We start from the raw sequence: 14,084 nt of genomic DNA, 5'->3' as shown, positions 1-14,084 counted from the left end.
TACAGTAAGCAAGGAATCCAAAGTTCCCTCTAAATGACAGTGTACTTAAAATTATAGTCTCGCCTTACCATCATCCTGCTGAGATAACAAAAGAACAGCTGGATGGAGAAAAAAAAAATCTGTGAAAAGCCACATTGGGAAATCAAATACCTGCAATTAGAAGCTGTGCCGGGGAAGCCATGGAGTTACGAGCATATCCTCGTCAGACAGATTCTGGGGAAACAGTTGAAGTTGTTGTTTTACGCCTGAAAAGATACTATGGAAATGAAAGAGGATATCTCCGTGAAAAGAATTTATTACATCTTGAAAGCATTACATGGGGCTTACCGTAATCTTTAGGTTATTATCGGACCTGTCAGTTTATTTCAATCAAGCACAAACTGCTACTCCAATTTCATGAAAGCTTTAAATAAGAAGAAACATACACGTGTCGTCAATAGATCATTCCACGTTTAATTGTGGGTGAATTCAAGATTTCTTTCTGACAAACATCTCTGCTGTAACATGTGTTCATTCATTTCAGAGCAGACTTCTCAGTGAAATACGCCCCTTTAAATCCAGGACGTTAATAGTGACACGAATAGTTATTCATTTAAGCCTTTCATAGTGCAACTATAGGTGTACTTGTGTCACGGAGACTTCATATTAATTCATGTAACATGACAAAACAAGTCTGTTCCAAGCAACCGCCGACACATGTGGATCATTTCAAAGATTATTTCCATCAGAGGAACAAAGTTGAATTGTTTCACGTTCTGCACAAATCTATAAAGCTGTTTAAACACATCAAAAGAAAAGTTAGGTGAACGATGTTCAAGGCACTTAGAAATACGCGTGAAGGGAATTTACAGAAAACAAAACTCACGTACATTAAACACAAATTGACATTAGATCCAGTTGGGACTCGAGACAGATTCAGTGGTTGAAAAGGCAGGTTTCTGTCTCGAACAAATGAAGTAGCACAAACCATATCCGAGCTAACATTATGGGCTGCCATTCATCCATAAAGTGCATCACATGACCCGTTTTCCATGTCGAGCTTGAGACGGATCAAAAGAGCTGTGGTTGTTCTCCACTTCATGAAATCATCATCAAAGAGTGAAACCACTGCACTTCAAGTGTTTTCATATGGCTTTCGGACATGCAAATGATGCGTTAATCAACCACCGGACCCGACCCGCTTGTGACCGTGCTTTATAGTCACACACTTATCAAGACTCTGGTCCGACCCGAGTGCCGCTGCTTGCAGTGTTAACATCTAGTCTACTCTTGGTAGTTTCTCAAGATTACTAACCCGAGATGGAAAAGGTCAGTTCATCCAGGCTGTATGAACTCTTCTCACCCGACTCTCAGAGAAATCTAGCAGTGCAGATAGTTCTGGTTTAATATGCAGCGGTCACGGTTCCTCATAATGTTACCCACAGATGGCCCTATGAAGAGGGATTATGGTCCGGTCGATGGCGGTTCCACTGTCTGTGGATAATCAGTGGATTACTGTTTTCTCATTACATTTTCCAGCACTGTGGGCAACTCAAAAAAAAAATCCATACACCTAATTTACATCAATATAGTGGCTGACATCTTAGACGTGGATATCTGAATACAGAACGCAAAGCAAATCAATTGCCTCCATACGGCTCTCAACATGGAGACAGCTGAGCCTGCAGCTAGCAGCTAACGGTGAGCACAGACTATGCATGCAACGCCGCTGCCGGTGCTGAGAGCTAACAGTGTTTACCTCAAGGGGAAGGCTTTGGAACGCGGCAATATCAGCGGTAATATGAGCGCCAAGCAGAGCGGCCATTACCGAAGACTGTTGAATTTTAAAAATCGCAGCCAACTGTCAACCACGTTAGCTGATGACTTTCAGCCAAACCCCTCCTTGGTTACTCTGAACTCACGAACATGGCTGGCGTCGATAATAAAACCGATCACTATATAATTTAAATTGATTAAAGTCAAATTGAAGTCTATTACAAGGACATTATGTTAGCCGGGTTAGATCAGCTAACGTTATGTTTCACAATAGTTCGCGGGTGGATCTCATTTCTAGACAGTGTCTTAAGCACGCTAACCGTTGCTACGCAGCGTTGACTTGTTCCACCATGTCAGACCAACATTGGCCAGCTGATAAGTGCAGGTTGTTCTCAACCTCCTAGACATCGTGGTCTAGGAGCTAACTTAAAAGCAGAACATTTGACACTTCCGAGGGCAGCGAGCATTCAAGAGGCGCCGCCGTAGTAATGGAGACGTGTTCACTTCCAGTATTTCCCAATTTTGTGTGTCTTTACGTTGCAAATAGCTTTTTGCCGCAATATTAATTTTTGGAATCTGGTTTATAGAACCTTTAAAATGGGCCATAATGCCATAATGCACGTCTGCAGAAACTGGAGAGGTGACGGTTCGGGTTTTCCGTAGATTGTCATGATTGTGAATGTCATTTTGGATTTTTTTTTGTCAGGAAGCCAAACCTTGGCTTATATGCGCAAGATCAATTGATTCAGACCAGCAGCCGCTGTGTGAGGTTGAAAAGCAAACGATTGAGAAATCCCCACACAGATCCACTTAGTCTGAGGTTCAAATAACTGTAGCCATGTCATTCGAGATATTGTTTTTAAATCTTGTACATGTTGTACGAGGTCTTCAGGATACCTTCTGTAGGGGCCAGACATATAACATATCCCATGACCCATCATCGTATCGTGGGAAGTGAAACGAGCCGTTGCAGAACATATCACAGCTCTTGTGATTAATGCTGCTTCAGCTCCATCTTCAGGACTGAACAGAGGTCAAATGTGGAACGCGAACAGAGAAAATTGGAGTTTTGATTAGAGGAAGGACTGATAAGGAAAACCAGGCCAAAAAACCCACAGAGATCATGGAATAGCGCTTCAACATAAGGAAGTAGGGGAGGAGCAAATGGAGAGAAAAGGGAGGAGAGGGGTATCAGCGTCCATTGTTATTGTTGCAGCTTCTGGTGGTTAAGCTGAGTGACCTCAATGACCGGAGGAGAGGTGCTGGGTGGAGGACCACACCAACAGGCAGAGGATTGCACCGGCTGGACCTCGCACCTGCCGCTAGAGATAGGGAGGTCACAGAAGAGAAAACACGTTCAGCAACTGACCGTTACAACTGGAATGAACTGCAACGTGAGAGCGGCACACGTCAGACAACATGAAGCCAGACGGACTGAGAGGATCGACCAGGACATGTATGTTAGAAAGCTGCTAATGTCGCCCGTCTGAGGCGCCATCCTTGTGGAAGGAGACACCGTTGGGACATGTTGATCATGGCACAACAACCGCCAGGTACAGGTCCAGGTACAGGTACAGGTATAGGTACAGGTATAGGTCCACTGAAAACACAGCAGGGAGCTGTTTATCTTGGATCCTCTTCCTTCTCACACTGCATGACAGATAATGGGGCGACGTCTGGATACAGAACCAGAACTCAGCACAGTTTGTGAGTCGCCCCTTGGTGGAATACATTGCTACCAGGCATTCAACATTTAATGCTGTGGATTATTTTGTAGTTTTCAAACAGACACCGGTCAGTGTTACACAGTCAGAATGAGTCGGGTTTTGTCGGTTGTGGTTTGAGGACAAGCGGTTAGAAGCCAACCCCACATTCACTCTCGTTTTGGAGCGAGCTTTTTTCCACTTGGCTTTTCGCCGTGCTTATTACTTTTTTTTCCGGCGGTGTGTCCGCCATTTTCAGAACTAACATCCCCAACAGTCCAAAATGAGGAAATCCAGACCGTGTGCAGGCTCTCTACAGATGCAGACACCACAACACACTTGTAATGGGCCATCATAAGCGATGATTGAGAGCTTATGTTTGGATGAGTCCGAATGAGTCCCACCCCTTCATTCTGCCTTCAATAAACAGGTTTTCCCTGCATGTCATGTCACCAGATGGGGAGAAGAAGGAGCAACACCTGAAATGAAACAACCTGCACGGCCCACACAGTGAGCAGACATCACCGTGTGCAAGAGAAGCGTGTGTTAGTCCAGGGGAGCAGTGTGGCAGCCAAAAGGTTTACAGAGCACAGAACACTGCAGTACCACGGAAACACACCACGGTTGGGAACAACTCATTTTCAATTAAAAAAGGGGAAATACCAGTAAAAACTTCCCTTTTCTCGAGTGTCTATTTTAGAATTCATTGTGTGGCCTGAAAGTCTGCTCTCATAAACAACAAGCAACTTCAAGCTTTGGAGTAAAAGAACACCATCTTTCTTTCAACTTTCGCCAGCGTAGGCCAGCGTAGTTTAAAGGGGACATTTTTGGCATAATAAATGTGGACGTTAAATCAGTGTTGATTGTAAATGTCAACTGAAGCAATACATTTCTTTAATGTATTTTATATAAAGCCAGAGAGCCGGGTTTGCAGTAAAAAGAAAAATCCAGCTGCGTCCTTTGATGCGGGGGGTGGGGTTGAGGGGTGAGGGGTGAGGGGTGGGGGTGGGGGTGGGGTTGAGGGGTGAGGGGTGAGGGGTGGGGTTGAGGGGTGAGGGGTGGGGTGGGGGTGGGGGTGAGGGGCATACGAGGAGGAAAGTGGTGTGAGAGGGTAAAGAGTAAAGGGAGTGTTCAGCAGGTCAGGTTTGCAGTGTGTGCTCAAAAATGTCTGCACCGTTGGACAGAAGCTCAAACGCAATGCATCCTGGTACATGTAGGCGTCACCACTCTGCACGGAGCAATCAGCTTCCTCTGTCACTATAGTACACACCGAGTAATGAATCTCTTGAATTGACCATGGACACCGATTGGGATGTCCACATTGTTTACTGAATTGGATGCAATGAAAGTGAGCTGACCCCAACTGTGATAAACATCCTGACTGCAAACACATAAAGGAAATGTTATTACAATGCTCACATGTCATAGGGCCAGTGTGGATATTAGGAACAATAACAGCAACACTTGAATGCAGATATGGCATAGGAGCATGGTATTAAGACCAGATGTGAGAATAAGAGAAACAAGGGGAAAAGAACACCTCCATTCTAGTTGACAATGGGATGAACATTGCTGAGAAGAGGAAGAGGAAGAGGACAGTATGCCTGTGAGGTGTTAACCTGAGCTGGTATCCAGTATAAAGTACCTCACATGTTATGGGACTCTTTTTTCAGATTGTGGCAGCACTGCTGTGAAATGTGAAGGGCAAAAAAACACAAGAAGGGAAGGGGACATTTTTTTAAAAAGCAAGTTTTAAAGTGATTATGGTGAAAATGATAATAACGGTAATCATATTTTCACTTTCAAATCAAATGATATATCTGCAGACGTTCATGCCAGTGAATCATTTCTTTCAAGGACAGCTCGGAGACCAGTGTGTCTATCCAGCCATGTGCAACAGTGGCGGTCATTGGGGACTGACATTTATTAGGACACTTTGGGTTATGGATTTCTTTACACTAAAACGCCAGTTATATTACCCAAGCCAAAATCCAGTAAATTGGAACAATTTCTGGAAATGATCACTGATCTCTGGGCCTCATGTGGGAATAAAGAAAATCAACCGAAAAGTAACCATTATAAGGCTTTATAATTGATTTGTATGTCCGTGGTAATTGGGGCTACTTTCTGGTACCGATTAATAAATCAATGCAGTGCAAAAAAAGGAAGCTTATAGTTAATGATGAATCAAAAGAATTGTGATTGGATTAGTGTTTAATTTGCAAGTGGAACTTTTGACGGGTGCACTTAAAGTTTAACAGAAGTATTCTCAGATCAAATTACAGAATTTGAGAGTCTCCTTCGCAGGAGCTCAATACCAAGAGACACAAGCGCAACAGAAGAATTCACCGGAAAATGATTTACACTCATTGCGTCCTCATAGTCGCTGTAGTTACTGTACGTGTGTGAAAGGGAAAATAAAGGACTTGAAACTTTAAGTCATGTGAGGAAAACACAAGAGAATTGGGAGACGTGGCCTTTGAAGACCTGAGTATTTGTAGAAGCAAAGGTCAGAGTGCACGGACGCTCCATCGGATGATGGATGCAACATTCAACATTGACCAATCAACCTCGCCCTCGACTCCTGAGCCTCGTCCTAAAGCATTGGAAATTGTATTTTGGCAGAAAAACACCAAATGGGAAATAACCCTCATAAATAATGTGCTCGGTGTAATGGAACCATGTAGAATGGGTGGTGGTATTTTCTAGAGAATGGGGCTGTGCGTGTTGCGTTTGCTCTCGACGTTTGTGGAGTTGCTGGTGCTGCGCCTGATACGCGTTGTGTGTGTCATTACCCGGCGTCGTCAAGCACATCCTGATCCGCCTCTGCAGCGGACGACTCCACGTCTGCACTGCTCTCGCTCCCCCGAGCTAACAGACCGCACAGCGACTCGGGGCTCACACATTCGCCACTGGAACAGAGACACACACAACCACATTGTTACAACGTACAGTATTATGCTATTTCAGAACTTGCCTGTGGACCTTAATTACCAGCGCTTTCTGCCAAAGAAGCAGCATGTGGCGGATTTCCACCAAGAGATAATAAAACTGTAAGGGTCTATAATCTGAACTAATAAACTTATTTTAGGAACTGCTCTCAGAACAGATAAGCAATAAGTGTCTGGACTCACAACTAATCATGTGCCGAGACAAACTCAACATGGGACTTTGACTTTGTTAGCCGTGGCACTCTACAATGTTTTATGACCCTAACTTTGAGATGTGTTCAATCATTCACATTCCTGAGGGATTAATAAACATCTAATTCACATCTTTTTAAATAAAAGAGACATGACATGATTTTCTAGGCCTAGTCGTAGAAAGCTCCTGTATTTTATCAATATTAAAACATCTACATGATTTATAAAGGTTATGTGTAGTATTAGTTAACTTAATGACAGCCAAATATGTTTACAATTGTTGTCGTTTCCCTCCATCCCCTGTCTCCATGAGCCCTGCTGCTACGAAGAGGGGGATAAGAGATGCAGACGAGGAAGAGCGGTTCAAGTCAAACCTCAACGAAAGGGACGATCGGGTTCCGAAGATATCAGAGAAAGTCGGATGGTTGAGTGCGAGTCAACAAACTACGTATCATCCAACCGGATGCAGACGTCTCAACCTCACAGCTGTCCAGAAGTAAAGGAGTTTGATGTTCCTCGGCCAAAATACATTTAAGTCACATGATCAAACAATCTTCGATAGAAATATCTCAGACCTAAAGAGCTAAAGTGTGTTGCTGCACAACACACTGCAGTAGATCGCTGGAGATCCTGGCAAACTCAGCACTTTACTTTACTCAGGACTTTAATTTGTTTTCCCCCTGTATATTTAGTATTAGTATTTAGTTTTGTGTTTTATAATTATTTTTATTAATGCTCTGATGTGCACCGCTGCTGTGATTTTTGAAATGTCCCCACTGTGGGACGAATAAAGGTATATCATATCATATCATAAATGTAATTTAAAACTAATAAAAAAAGGCTTTTCAATCTTCCGTGGTGTTTCATAAACTCTGAACTGCTAAACGGTGCATACATCATTTAAATTAAATTATACTATTTAACTTATTTTACAAGTATGAGACGTCAAACGATGGATTTAAGAGTCACTGGTCACCTGGTCACATGTAACCCTTTTCATTGAGTTGTGGTTCATTGTTATTCATTCCACTCTTCATCCTATTCATTATTTACTCCCTTCAAGTTGTTTATTTTATCGCTTATTCATTTATTTTCAGTTATGTAGTTAATCAAATAAATATTGAATGTACACATGTTATATTAAATATGTCCTTGTACACCTTGAGAAAAATTCAGAAGCAACTCTGAGATTAAGATTTAATTGATTAATATCAAATTTGAGTGGCGTCCAAAAAATGTATTTCTGTTAGTCAAACTAATGGTGGCTTATAGCTTCAGTAGATAACCATCAATATTTGTATGGGTTTATGAGTCATTGAACTCTGAAAAATAGTTACATAAATGTATATCTATACATTTATTATGTATTAAATCTGCTACTTGCCACAATGCTACAAGAACATGGTGCGACCCACTTGTGTGTGTGTGTGTGTGTGTGTGTGTGTCTACTACAGTACGTCTACTGACTTGATATGCTTCTCCAGTAGCAGGACGGCTTGCTCCCTCTCCTGCAAACTCCTCTTCAGAGAGGCGATCTCCTTCTGCTTCTCCAGCAGCTCCTTCTGGAGACGATAGTTGCTCTCCTCCAGAGTCTCGCAGAATGCCTGGAGGGAGGCAGCGACGGAGAAAAGAAGCAGAGAAAATATTTGCCGGCAGTAGAAACCAGGATTGGGGGGGAAATCCTGACCATCAACAGAAGAGGAGACAGAGAGAACATGTCTGCATGCAGGAGACCTCAACGAGGCCGACTCGACTTTAAAGCCAGCTATAAATCCTAAATCTAAGAGTTAAATTAAAACATGTTTATTGGCTGCTGTGATGGGAGTGAGCACCTGCCGTCGACGTCGAGTCACTTCCTATGACATCCCTGGAAAATGTAGGGCCATTGTTTAAATACAATCTCCATATGGGACCTGAAGTTTGGCACTGACTTTAAAATGACACTCATACTTTATTTTGAGTACTTTGTATTTAATGTAGACGCACAGAGGAAATGAGACCTCCATCTCACAGTGAGAGGGAGACGAGTGGTGATAGGTCAGTCCTAACAGCTCAGACAATGAAAACATTGATGACAGCCGAAAAGAATGTCAACCAATATATAGAAAAGGACACTTTTTTATAGCTTTCTATTTCCAAAGCCTCTGAGCTGCAGTTGGGTGTTTATTTTTATATTTTTTTAATGTGGCAGTGCTTGTAAATATCGGGGAGCCTAATGAAAAAAGTGTGAACTTTTGATACTTGAGAGTTTCTCTAAGATATGGCCTGTTCTCAAAGCTACCGTATTAATGTTCAACACTCAGTCCTACTAAACCTCTTTAAAAAGGCCTTGAAGGGACACGGAAAGCAGCACAAACACACAAACATGGTAAGGTCACATGGCAACACACACTTACTCTGCTCTCCTCCAGACTATCAAAAGGCCCGGGGGGGTCATCCAGACACAGAAACTCTCTCACGGCCAGGCTGTGAAGGAGGACAAATAAAGTGACGTGTGTGTGTGTGTGTGTATGTGTGTGTGTGTGCGTGTACTCAGCTCAGTAATACGATTTTTTTTTAAACGAACTAAAAAGTAAGGGATTATCAGTTATCGAGAAACCACATAGTTTACACAAAAAGGCTAAATATTCTAATTCAATATAATTAATGTATGCAAAAATCCTGTCACATACCAGTTGGCGATGTCCTTGTGTGCCACCAGGTTTTGCAAAAAAGTCTGTAGTCCCAACAGTCTGTCCTCCAGGAAGTCGCTGTCGTAGTTGTCTTTGAACCACCGCTTGGGAGGAAGCGAGAGGCGGAAGCCCGGGAACATCTCCTTCAGCTAGAAGACACGCAAACACACACGACATGATCTCCAACAGTTGTATTCAAAGAGCACTTTTCGGTTAAAGACAATATGAGGTTATGGAAATGGAGTGGCAAAGAGAAATACTCCCTGCTGCTGCTCCCTGAAGCGCTTCTGCATTACAGGCATTTATAAATTAACTAATGAAGGCTGCTGTCCTACCTTTCTAAATAACCACCTTCTCATGGCATCCCAACGACACACACATGTTCCAATTGGATGCAAACTTTCGATCCAAGGTCAAATTTCATTCACAATTATGCCCCAGATAAAAGTCTGATCATATACTTCAAATGACATTATCTCAGTTTGGTTAGAATCTCTAGTTCCACGATTTAAGTCTTATGTCATACGCAGAACAATCACAGAGAAGCGAGAGAGAGATCCAGTGTCAAACAGAGGAGGAGAAATCACATCATTACACCAACATGTTAGGAAAACGTTGGCGGTACGCATCTGCTGACGAGTCAAGTTGCAGTTTACATCCATGTTTATCGTCACTTTATCGTTTTAGACATTTTTTTCCGAAATTACCATAATTAGAATATTAATTCTTGAGTTACGAACATGTTTTAAGACCTTTAACCGCCAAAATCTAACCAGCGTAATTTCTCGTGTCGCGCCTGCCACAAAGGCATTTTAAGTGTGGAGCAACATGCGTCGAAGCCTCTGGAGAACCCTGGAGTAAATGACATCGGCACGGCACCGTCTCCTCGCCAACAGTTCCCACAGTCTGGAGAGCTGAGAGAGACGTGCATTGCCTCGATTGATAACCCTTGCATTAAGCCCCGCCTCCTTCTGAGGCCCCCACAAACCACACAACTTCTGAAAGTGCCGCTCAGTGTGTTGTTGCAACGTTTGACATGAAAACTCAAAATGTACTCACAATAGTAATAGAATTGAACTCAATCCCAAAAGGACCAATGGCTGCCTTTACTAAGAACCAGGGTGGACCAGTTACTTTGGACTTTAGTTAGAGCCCACCTCCTCTTCATCATGCCTATTTCCATCTCTGCCTTTACTCCGAATGTAAACATTGTTCTGCATTGACTGAATCCTCATCACAGATGTACGTGGGTTGAGAAACAGGCGGAGCATATTTATTGCACGTGGTCCACCTGGAGAGATGCCGGACTGAGAAGAGGCCCTGGTGTCGGTTTACTCACCAGGAGGTGGGTTTCTGATCACGTGTTCCGTGCCAGATATCCACGCTTATCGTTTATCTTAATGGCGTGTGCACGGAGGGCAAGTCCTCTTCAATAACTTTGTTTGAACTTTGTTTCATGGATGCACCTGATGCTAAAACATTTCCAGCCATTTGATTTGTATGAACAATGAGGCCTCACAAAATTACAGTATGTGGACCATTTATCATGGAAATTACACCTCGGCCTCTTGCAGGGAAAGCAAGATGAATGGTAGAGAAGGATGCCCTGCCCCTACCTCCCCCCCCCCCCCACACCCCTCTCTTGCTCCCAATTTGGGCGATCCTGTTTACTCAGTTTCCATTCTTCTTGCCTGGGGTTACTGGTTTAGTGAATTTCAGTCATACAGATTTAATCATTACTCTACAAGCCCATACAAATAAGTTGTGCTTGTTTGTTGCATCTATTTCGCGTCATCTGTTTGCTGTTGCGGCCTCTTTTTCTTCATACAGGATTATCACATGGAATCAAATCCCTTTCTGCTGGCAGTATTTCCCTCTCTTGTAATCTGTGACAAAACGGTCCATCCCGAAACCACGAGAGACCTGTTCCCTTGCTGGCTCTGGCCTGTTGGCTATTTGGGAACAGAAGGCTTCTTTGTGTAGTTGTAAACACGACCACAGTGCACTCGAAAACAAACGAAAGCATGCTGAAAGCCGAGATATGAGAGCGCCCGTCCTTTGCACACAAACGTGCATATGTGCGTACAACACACCCAAACACACCTTGTCGTTGAGTCTGGAGAAGTCTGTGTACCTTCTGAAAACAACCCAGTTCTCATCTGGAGTCTTCCTGACCAGGACCTTGAATACCTGCAGCAGAGAAAAGACAAACCATGTGAACTTAAAGCCACGCTTACAACAAGAGAGCTGTTTCCTTTTGCTCAGCACTTGGGAAAGATGTGTATCCAATTAATGAATGTCTGTGTCCGAAGTAATTGTTGACAGTTGACCTTTAATCTCTAGTATTCTTCATGCATGTCCTCTGTGCGCATGCCTGGCCTTTTTAAACTACGTGTCCATGTGGGCTAATTAGCAAAGCATTTCAAATTTAATCAGACCACTAAGCTGGAGAGTTGTGCCAAAAATAGAAAAGATCAAAAAGGTTGTCGTGACGAGCCGATTTTCTGCTTCCATACCGTGAACTTGGCCCTCTCCTCCATGACCTCATACCCCAGTAAAGTGGGGGTAATGGGCCTCTCCTCGCCTTGCTGGCTCCCAACCGGATCCGATATGGAGCGTGGGCAGCTGTACTCTATGGAGGGCTCCAGAGCCCCGTTCCCCCTGGTCAGTGTCACCGGGCTGAGAAGGGGGGGGGACGTCCTGCTCCGGCTGCCTCTGTCAATGCCGCGGGATTGCCGCCGGGAATCCAATCCTCCGCATCCTCTTCCGTGGTCCTCCCCGGCCAAGGCGCCGGAGACGCTGCCTAACGATGAAGCTCGCTGTGGCCGCCTGAGCTTGCTGCTACCTGCTGCCCGGGTTCTGTCCATCGGCATGGGGACGGGCACAAAGGGTGATGCCATCTTTCTGAGCTTCGTCCTCCTGCTCCGCCACAGCAGTAGTCCACAAGGCTCTTTGCGCTGACCGTGCCTTGCTCCAGAGGTGCGGTGCAACGAAGAAGTGAAGCACCCTGAGGGGGCTGAAAACGACTCTGAGCACCCTGTACAAAAGAAATAAGAGAATAAACCTTGTTTATTTTATTCATCATGATCACAATTTACTATCAGTCTCCCTTTAAAAACAGGTAGCAATTATGTCTTCTAAACTTCCACCAATGTAGCAGCTTTAATCAGGGTACCAGACTGTGAGGGCAGATTAATTATTGACATGAGCCACATATGCTTCATAATTTATGAATTTGTGGATTATTTGTAAAATGCATGATGGGAAAAAGGGTATGGGAAGATCTGTCGACAATTATAGTGAGTCAGATCCTCCTGCAACCTCCATGCATTTTGATTTCTGCTCAGCCTGCCTCTGTGTGATTATCTTAATTACACCTTAATTAATATACATTTCCTTGGCTGCACAGGACGCTCAAATACACATCGTAATGTAAATGTAATGCCAGATGGAAGCATTACAGAACTAGAATGGGCACTCGGTAGAGCGCATACCTTCGCATATCACAAGATTGGGCATTGAATTATGAACATGTTGGCATTAGTTGCATGCCAATTGGATACAAATTGACCTGCTATGGTAAAAAGAAGATGTTGACCTTTTCATGACCTTGACCTTTGACCCGATCGATCCCAAAATCTAATGAAATGGTCCCCGGATAATAACCAATCATCCCACCAAATTTCATGCGATTCGGTTTAATACTTTTTGAGTTATGCGAGTAACACGCATACAAATAACTAAATAAATAAATAAATACACGGCGATCAAAACATAACCTTCCGCATTTTCAATGCGAAGGTAATAAAAGCAGAGGATGAATTGGTCAGTTACGTTAACAAAATAAAAGTGATGACATTTACTGCTCGGGATGCTTACTCTACATCTATGTTGGTGCACATGAGACATGTCGGAAGAGCTGGGGCGAGAGCCAGCATGGCAACCCTGGTGTGCTTTTAAGTCACGTTGTTTAAGTCGAGCTGCCAATGACGTAGCCTCGCGGTTTGGAGGCAAAGTTAGCGGCGAGAGGTGGCGTCGTGTTCCTGAGGAGGACCAACTTCATTAGCCAAATGGGCCGGTGTCGCCGTTTGACCGGCGACCCTGTTAACTGGTGACTTTCTGTCGAGCTGTCATCGTGAAAGCTGCTTGGTTTAATGTTGTAATTAAGTGACAGCCCCTCTGAATGCGGCATTCGCGAGGGCAGCTGCGTGTTCTCTCCCTCTTGCCACAGCTGTCTGTAACTAGGACACCAACGGACGCCTTGGTTCAAAGTCGCTAGTTAACACGGTCGCTTCTTAATCCGTAACACTGGTTAGTAACGTTGCCCTGCTTCGCTGCTCAGGCACAACATGTCTCTAACTACACCTAACATTACAGCTAACTAAGGTAATGTGGTAAATACTAAATGGGAAGTAACCACTGGGCCAATATATATGTGTAATTATCATAATTCCAGTCACTGCAACAGCTGCAGCTAACGTGAGGTATCGTGGCTATTCACATCGATCCCAACAAAGTAGGTTTACGACAATTTGGTCACAATAAGAGCTGCTTATAATATTAGTTAGCATGCCGAATGGAGTAGCATTTCCTAATAGTTTGTCAAAAGTCGTCCCCTACTTTCTACAAGGTATTGTGACGATAATACAACATGCATCGCTAAAACGACAACAACGCTGGACGGAGTTTGGCGTGTGCTCCGTCCCACTGAAGGGATTCAAGGCTCATCACTTTACCCTTAAGTTAGCTGGGTTAGCTAGGACTCGGACTGGACAGCCGCTACTGGACTAAGCTAAGGTGACCCGGGATGA

The 14,084-nt window shown here is 43.8% G+C and overlaps 1 protein-coding gene across 3 annotated transcripts; it reads right to left on the bottom strand.

Moving 5' to 3' along the window:
- Window positions 1-277: 277 nt before the first annotated feature.
- On the bottom strand, window positions 278-12,310 carry snx16 (sorting nexin 16). 3 transcript variants are annotated; one of them, XM_056434419.1, is made up of 8 exons: window positions 11,790-12,310; window positions 11,377-11,463; window positions 9,274-9,422; window positions 8,998-9,067; window positions 8,069-8,205; window positions 6,254-6,370; window positions 5,109-5,146; window positions 2,987-3,077 (listed from the first exon to the last, which is right to left on the bottom strand). In XM_056434419.1, the coding sequence occupies exons 1-7, from the start codon at window positions 12,171-12,173 to the stop codon at window positions 5,128-5,130; spliced, it is 963 nt and encodes a 320-aa protein (XP_056290394.1). In that variant the 5' UTR covers window positions 12,174-12,310; the 3' UTR covers window positions 2,987-3,077; window positions 5,109-5,127. The 3 variants fall into 3 exon arrangements, with proteins under 3 accessions (XP_056290393.1, XP_056290394.1, XP_056290395.1); XM_056434420.1 differs by having other exon boundaries at window positions 3,039-3,077; window positions 5,104-5,146; XM_056434418.1 differs by lacking the exon at window positions 5,109-5,146 and having other exon boundaries at window positions 278-3,077.
- Window positions 12,311-14,084: the final 1,774 nt, after the last annotated feature.

This window comes from Pseudoliparis swirei, chromosome 16 (genome assembly GCF_029220125.1).
Source record: "Pseudoliparis swirei isolate HS2019 ecotype Mariana Trench chromosome 16, NWPU_hadal_v1, whole genome shotgun sequence".
In the NCBI taxonomy this organism is placed as follows: domain Eukaryota; kingdom Metazoa; phylum Chordata; class Actinopteri; order Perciformes; family Liparidae; genus Pseudoliparis; species Pseudoliparis swirei.
The sequence above is the reverse complement of the archived record's forward strand: the minus strand, read 5'-3'. Positions and strand labels throughout refer to the sequence as shown.

Coding starts and splice junctions, on each gene's coding strand:
- snx16 (XM_056434418.1), bottom strand. CDS start 12,173: ATGGCATCACCCTTTGTGCCCGTCCCCATGCCGATGGACAGAACCCGG. Junction 11,464..11,789: donor AGGAGAGGGCCAAGTTCACG/GTATGGAAGCAG, acceptor TCTCTGCTGCAG/GTATTCAAGGTCCTGGTCAG. Junction 6,371..8,068: donor CTACTGGAGAAGCATATCAA/GTCAGTAGACGT, acceptor TCTCTGTTCCAG/TGGCGAATGTGTGAGCCCCG.